The sequence below is a fragment of the Macrobrachium nipponense genome, chromosome 24 (assembly GCF_015104395.2).
Source record: "Macrobrachium nipponense isolate FS-2020 chromosome 24, ASM1510439v2, whole genome shotgun sequence".
Classification (NCBI taxonomy): Eukaryota; Metazoa; Arthropoda; class Malacostraca; order Decapoda; family Palaemonidae; genus Macrobrachium; species Macrobrachium nipponense.
Window position 1 is genome coordinate 52,352,204 of NC_061091.1, and position 7,835 is coordinate 52,360,038.

Consider the following 7,835-nt stretch of genomic DNA (forward strand, 5'->3'; position numbering starts at 1 on the left):
TATCCACTTTGTCTAAGTAAAGTAGACTGCCGCACCAAGATATCGTTTATTGATTTAACTGGTCGACCACACAATATATAGAAATGGGTGTATAGGATAGCTTGATCACCGAGGGGATAGCACTAACATGGCGTCCCACAGAACTTCCGCATACCGGGTTAATATCGATAGTTTTTCTTGGGCAGCTAAAGATTTAACTTGTCATCGGAATTTTTAACAGACACTCGTTTAAAGGGCGAGGACGGCAATTTTCTAAATTATTAAATTCAGGTAATTCTCTAGGAAAGGGGTGCACCAGTTTCTTATGTGTTGAACAGCTTAAAATGCTAAAACTACTTTATCTATGCTTCAGTATCATTAAATAAATGAGGATCATTAAAAAAATGAGGAAACCCCCTTACAACCACCAACAATCTTGGTGGACCCAGGTGGGAACGGCAGTTTTGGGTGGGGGAAACAAAGTTGATGAAAAGCTGGGGAATGAGTTGAATACCACTTAAAAAGGGGTTGAATATATTGGATTTGAAAGAGGCGAGCCAAGAATGTGCCCGAGAAATGACAAAATAAACCTTGAAAATATGCCAAGATGAAAAGCAGTCCAAAAAGGGCTCGGTTTAAATATTATAGGGTAGTACTATCATAACCTAAAACACCTACCCAACCTATCACTTAATTGGTTATTTCCCAGCTTGGATCGGTGAAACCTAGTGTTCTTGAATAGAGAATCTTTAAAATGATATCTTTTTCTACGGTGTCCTGGTTGAAAAAGGAGTCCTTGAGTAAAATACGATTTACCACAAAGGAATAAGTTGATTATATCAACTCTACTCACAGAATTACACGAAGCACAATGTTTTTAAAGTATAATTACCCCATGGTCTTGACTGTATTTAATTAACTTTTCAGTGTTAGACCAATGAAAACTGAAATCACCATAAGTTATTACAGATTTCACATCGAACGGTTAAGTTTTCAATTAAGTTTACACTTAATAAGCTACTGCCATGAAGACGAAGAACAACAAAATACTAGCCGTGAGAGAGTGAAAATTTTTCGTAGTCATTGTGTAGTGTAAGAATGGATCATAAGGATATAGGAAAAGTAAAGAGATCTAGCCTGTACGTATTTCATTTGTCACTTTTTCAGTGATTTGTTTTTAGTCCTTGCATGCGTGCGCAGATACAGACTTGTCTGTGACTGTAGTTGACTCTGTGAGAGACAGAGCCCTCTCGACTTGGTTTTTTCGCGAGTTTTTACTAATTAAAGTGACTTTTTTTTTAGGGGGGGACTAATAAGCATTTCCTCACTTAATGAATAGTATCTAAGAATTATATATACTATTCTCCGTAACTCTAGGTAACTAACTACTTTAATATATATAATATCATATATATATTTATATATAGTATATATATATATATATATATATATATATACATATATAATATATAAATATTTATATAATATATATATAGATATATATATATATAGATATATATATATATATATATATATATATATATAAGCTCATGCGCCCCTTTCCCTGTAGAATTACCAAATTCATTCTAGATAAAAAAAAAAAAAATTTTCTCGAGCTGCCCAAAACCAATAGCTACACCTACATAGCGGCTAATCTTGATAGAATGCCCACATGTAAATTAAAGTACATTATCTTGAGTATAAGCTGAATTTTTAAAACATTGAAGCTCAACAATTATTAATTCCCACAAAAAAAAAATAATAATTCTAGGTATAGGCACCCCAGCCCCCTTTTCAAACATTTGAATTTTGACATTAGTTATCTTATTTTGAAGGAGCTTCAGGGCTTTACCATATCCAATTTATTTGATAATTTATCATTTCCAGTGCGTTAATTATTTCAAAATCAGTATTTGTTTTTATAGCATAACATAAGCAAGACCCTTTTCTGTACCATAAGGGCAATTTATAAAATCTAAACACCTCTTAATGTCATGCTGGAAATTCAGTCTGAATTGCACGGGTTAAGAAAAGGCCTCTGAAAATAAAAGGCAATTCACTGCCAAAAAACTAATCTTAGTATGATATAGTCTAGATTTTGGCTACGAAACATTCCATTTGCCTTCCCTCAGTTTTCAATACAAATTCTAAGCACGTCGTATAATAGATTTAGATTACAATCTTTTACTAACTGAAATGGAAATAAAATACGGATTTGGTTGAAGCCTTTTGAATTTATGGAAATAAGATTTTAATTCTAATTTCTTTCAGGCATGCCCATCTAATAACTGGAAGGACGGACACTGCGGTACCGACATCAGAACCACCATGATGTTTTACAGCGTGACACAGGAAGACGTGAGGGCTATTGACTTGTCGATATATCTATTAAAAATGGATTCCTTGAGCTATTGCTGTTCCAAAACCCCAAAAGCAACTGCTCGTGGGACCTTTCAGGAAGTTCCACCTGATTATGTGAATCGATACGAACTCGTAGTTACAAATGGTAACAACCAGTCAAAAACTACCTTAACGGATCAGTTTGTAAAGGAACAAGAATATCGTAACGGAGATTTACAGAGCTCCTGGTCCTATAACTCTTACCATACGTCTCTGCAATGTCCTCAGTCTATTAGGAATAGAGCCCCTCGTCATCCCGCCATTTATACATCATGTCAGCGTTCTCCAGCTCCTGAGATTGAACATTCTTCTTCAATGTTGTGTACATCACATCAATATTCTCTAAATAATGCTCAAGAACGCACCTCTCCAGCAGCAAACACATTGCCTCGATGTTGTTGTCAGGTTAACGAGCAAAGACACACTATGGTCTCGTGTAAACCATCACAATCGTCTCCAGCTGACGAGCTACGACGCATTCATTCTACGGTCTCTTATGAAATGTCTCCTTGTTCTACAGTTAGTGAGCAAGGGTGCAAATTTTATCCAGTCTCGTACAATTCGTCACATTGTTCTTCGTTACTTGAGCGGCTGCTGAGCGCTTCTCCAGCATCGTATAAATCTCAACGTCCTCTAAGAAATAAGGAACAGCAAATTCCTCAAGTTTCGTCGATATCGTCTCAACGTTCTCGGTCGCGGGTTGAACTGCAAACTTCTCAAGCTGCGTATACAGCATCACAAAGTTCTACACCACAAGAAGTTTTGCCAATATCCCCAACAGTCTCGTATACGTCATCGCGAACCTCTTCAACATACAGAGCGCTAAAATCTTTTCCATATTCATCATACGGATCATCTCCTCCTCCAGATAGCGAGACACATTTCAGTTGTTCTCAGTTCTGTGATCAATCGATGCAGTATTCTCAAAATGGAGGGAAATGTCTTGCAGACTCGTATATGCCGTCAAAAATTTTTCAGACTAGCAGGAAAACGTACGCCCCTACTCCAATATCACCCGAACCATCGCACCAGTCTAGATACGTAAGGAGGCTGTACGGGACCTCGGATTGTTTACAAATCATTGTAAACGCCTTGTAATAGAGCTACTCATTACACAGCTCTCGTATTTACCAAATCAGCAGAAGAACGTTAGGGTTTTCGTGAAACCAGTTCATCTGCATAACGGCGGCTAATACTGGTCAATTAGTTTAAGACAGCTAGTTTCATAATTCTAGATTCATCGACAAATTTTAAAGATTCTCTAGACGCATTTGGATGAACAAGGAGAACAGACAAGTAGAAATTAACCTGCTTTTCAGCTTAATACTCGGTGATTTACTTTTAAGTTTTGGTCATGAAAGATGAAATAAATATTTCCTAGATCAAACTTCGAGTTTTCTTCATTCCCAGAGTTTTAGGTCAGTTACTCCAAAGCTCAAAGGAGAATCTTTTTATCTCACTTAAAGACCTCTACACACGGTCAATAAAATTGACAATAATGCCGAGATTGTCCATCATATTGACCGTGTAGTTTTAAGATTGATGGGTAGTTCAATAGTATCGAGCCATTCAAATGGTTCCGACTTGACGGGGAAATATTGCTGCCGTCTGTGGGTAATATTGATCCATTTTGTCATTTCTAAGGTCGCTTTCGTTTCGACAACATGTATGAGGAGGCGTCTACTCAGAAAGGAAAATCAACGGAACGAGCCTTTATGCTCGATTCCACCAGAGTATATAAGGCTTTGCCCTCATTATGGAAGGTGAAGTCTAGTGACTGTAACAACAGGGATAAAAAGGAGTGTAAACTTCTATTAAAGAAATACAGGGTGAAGTTTCCCAAAGCCAAAACGGATGATGTAAAGAAGAAATTCAATGCACTGAGGACCAATTTCCGTAAGAACTGAAGAAGGTCGACATCTCCAAGAAAGTCTGGAGCCGGAACAGAGGAAAATTATACCAACATTTTGGTACTATGATGAAATGCTGTTCCTCGGCGATCGAGAAACCCCTGCAAAGTCCCTTAACACCATGGCTAGTGAGGATGATGGTCTTGAATCACAGGAAATTGAAAATGTGAGTACCAATTTCATATATATTTCTCAAAATATTATAATAAAAGTATAGCCCAATAATCAACAAATATTAAGAAAAAAGATTTCAATGTTTTGTTCTACCATTCTTGTTAAAGTATTAACAATACTTTTTAATACTAACAAAATAGATCATAAATTTTCCCATAATTTAACCAATGTGTGATTTAACTAACACTTGTGACTTTGCCAAGGAATAGCACCTTCATTATTGAAATAATCACGGTATTGATCCCTATTCATTTTAGCCACCAATAAAGCTGCGGCTATACAACTATCTAATGTATTTTGCTAACCTTCATAAATATTATCACTTAAGTCAGATTCTTCCATATTTGTGTTCATCCAAAACATTTTCTATATTCTTCTTTTTTGCCAGGTAATTATGTAAATAACTACAGGCTAGCTCAACTATTCTTGATTTTTTTCTGGTGCTACATTAATACGCTTTCGAAGTACTTCAAATTGAGATGTCAAAATGTCAAAAATACATTTTCTATTATTCGTCTTGCACGACTCAATCTATAGTGAAAACTTGTTGTTGCTCATCTAATTCAGACAGTGAATAGGGCTTCATTAAGTAACCTGACATCGGATAATCATTATCTGTCACAAATGTGAACGGCAGTTCTTTATCACTGTTTGGCAAGCACCGAGGTTTAGGGATGCGCAGATGGCCTTCATTGAACGTCCTTCCAAATCGAGATACGGCGAACACATCACCGTCAGATACTCTACTTCCCATTCATGCGGCGAGTTTGGTAGCTGAAACAAAGCGACATATATTATTGTTAGTTATAACTCCAAGATACATATTAAATTTTGCTATTCATTTTATTTATATAAATGCAAATTGTGTGGAGATATGTAAACATAGTACACAGTTGGCATTAGCTATAATTATTATTATTATCAGCTAGGAAGCAATTCTCAACAGGTAGAGTAAAGTGCTATAAAACCGAGGACACCAGCAGGGAATCCAGTCCTAAGAAGAAATATGAGAGAAAAAAAAGTTAACAAATGAAAAAGTTTTTGGGTACAAATGAGCCACCCCACTTTTTCGGGAAATCTAAAGAAACTGAGGAAAATATTTACTTTTCATCACGCAAACATAAAACTGAACATAAGCTTTACATATAGTTTCTATATATGGATATTAGCGACCACATATATATATATATTTATATATATATATTATATAGTATATATGATATATATACATACATATACATATACTATACATATACATACATACATACATATACATATATATATATATATATATATCATATATATATATATATATATATATATATATATATTATATCATATATTATATTTTTTTTTCTATTACAGGCTGTTTGTTTTGCTCTTGGTCCCTCCGGTAAAAAGAGAAAGACACTGGATGAGAGACAGGCGCTGGTGTCTCTTGCTTGCAAACGCCTTCGAGAGTGGCGTGGTTGGTTTGGTGTTTGCTTCTCACCTCGGTGGTCGCGGGTTCGATTCTCGGCCATTCCATTGAGGAGTGAGAGATGTGTATTTCTGGTGATAGAAATTCACTCTCGACGTGGTTCGGAAGTCACGTAAAGCCGATGGTCCCGTTGCTGAATAACCACTGGTTCCATACAACGTAAAAACACCATACAAACCAAACCAAACCTTCGAGAAAGAGAGACGATCACGAAAAAGTTGCATCTGCTTGGACCTGTGAATTAAGGAATATTGGCCCTACGCAGGCTGTGTACGCAAAGAAAGCTATCAATGATATTCTTTTCAAAGCTCGACTGGGTACACTGCACCGAAATTCAGTTTTTAAAGGACCGTCCCTTGAGACCAACAGTAAAGCTAAAGCTAATAAAGTTTCCAACTCTGCCCCTGATAATAACCAATACCATTACTTTCCTTTAATTAATGTAGCTCCAAATGTCCAAGCACAATCTGAGTCGAATGTCATTTTCATCTTGCATTTCATCATTTCAACCCTAGGATTACTTAATACTATATTACTGAGCAAAAACGTTAATTGAAGCTTTGCAAGTATCCATGATGATTTGGCCAATGGACTGTGTAAATATAGCAAAATCAAATTTCAGGTGTTCAAAACAAATTCCAGTGATAAGATAACGTAAGGTCACAGGTAAACGCTGACTAACTGGGATGGCTTCTCTCTTATTTGTGCTGAGTTTCATCATTATTGGTGTCACCATGTCCAATAAATTCATCAAAGATATCCTGTCCATCCTCAGACAATTTTTAAAATCACTTGGCGCACTGAAATAAGTTCGTTGCGTAAACTTTTCAGGCTAAATAAGTTCCTTTGTTTATACAACTCTTTCATCTAAAGCCGCATTTTCTTCTCTTGGGCATCACAAAACAGCGGCGTGGTTGATATAGTGTTAGCGTTCCACCTCGGTGGTCGCGGGTTCGATACTCGGCAATTCCATTGAGGAGTGAGAGGTGTGTATTTCTGGTGATAGAAGTTCTCTCGACGTGGTTCGGAAGTCACGTCAAGCCGTTGGTCCCGTTGCTGAATAACCACTGGTTCCATGCAACGTAAAAGCACCATACAAACAAAACATCACAAAACAACAATGCCACAGATACGTAGGCCATATCTGTGTCAGAGAGCATGTTTTCCCTGCAACTACTAGGCGAGAAGTGAAGGTATTGACAATGTTATTGGGCTGTGTGTGAGACCAACTATATAATACTGAAACAATCTTATTGATGTCAAAATATTGACCGTATGGGAGGCCTTAAGGCGAGGAAGAACATGAACTCAAATATAACTTGCTACCAGGGGCGCCCACAGCATATTTGCTATTAGGGCAAATTATATATCTACCCTTCGAACCCAACAAATTTTTCATCTCCGATCTTGTTGAAATTCGCAGCCTAAGAAGGTTTCTGTCTAATAACTGCACATGCCTCATAAGAAGTTTCAAATGTAACCCGTTTCCGGCTTAAGAAGCCTTTTATCGTGTCCAGATTTCTTGCCATTGGGCTTCAATGCGCAGATTATGGCAAGATTATCGAAATATACTTGGCATAGTTTAATCATCTGAATGATAATGAAACCGAGAAATCACTAATATCATGAGATATCATAAAAGTTTTCACTAATAAAAAATGGCGTCTCAAACCCTCGAAATTTTGAGGAAAAAAATTTTCAAATACTGAGATGTTTATCTGCTGTAAACTTGTTTAGAGATTAATGTACTGTATTTACGATTGTGGAATAAATCACCAAAAATTATTCAATTTCGACTAAGAAAGCAAACTGTAGTTTTTCCTCTAAAAATTTCATGGGTAAATAAAACTTGGAATGTTGAATTTTTTATGCTGAAATTACTCACAGGAAAA

General features: G+C 36.4%; 1 protein-coding gene across 1 annotated transcript in view; it reads left to right on the forward strand.

Annotated features, from left to right (window-relative positions):
* Window positions 1–3,766, forward strand: part of LOC135204205 (uncharacterized) — a 4,108-nt gene extending 342 nt beyond the window's left edge. The window contains exon 2 of the mRNA XM_064234297.1: window positions 2,251–3,766. Coding sequence (XP_064090367.1) covers window positions 2,251–3,477 — 1,227 coding nt within the window. The 3' untranslated portion in view covers window positions 3,478–3,766. The remainder of the gene's footprint in view (window positions 1–2,250) is intronic.
* Window positions 3,767–7,835: the final 4,069 nt, after the last annotated feature.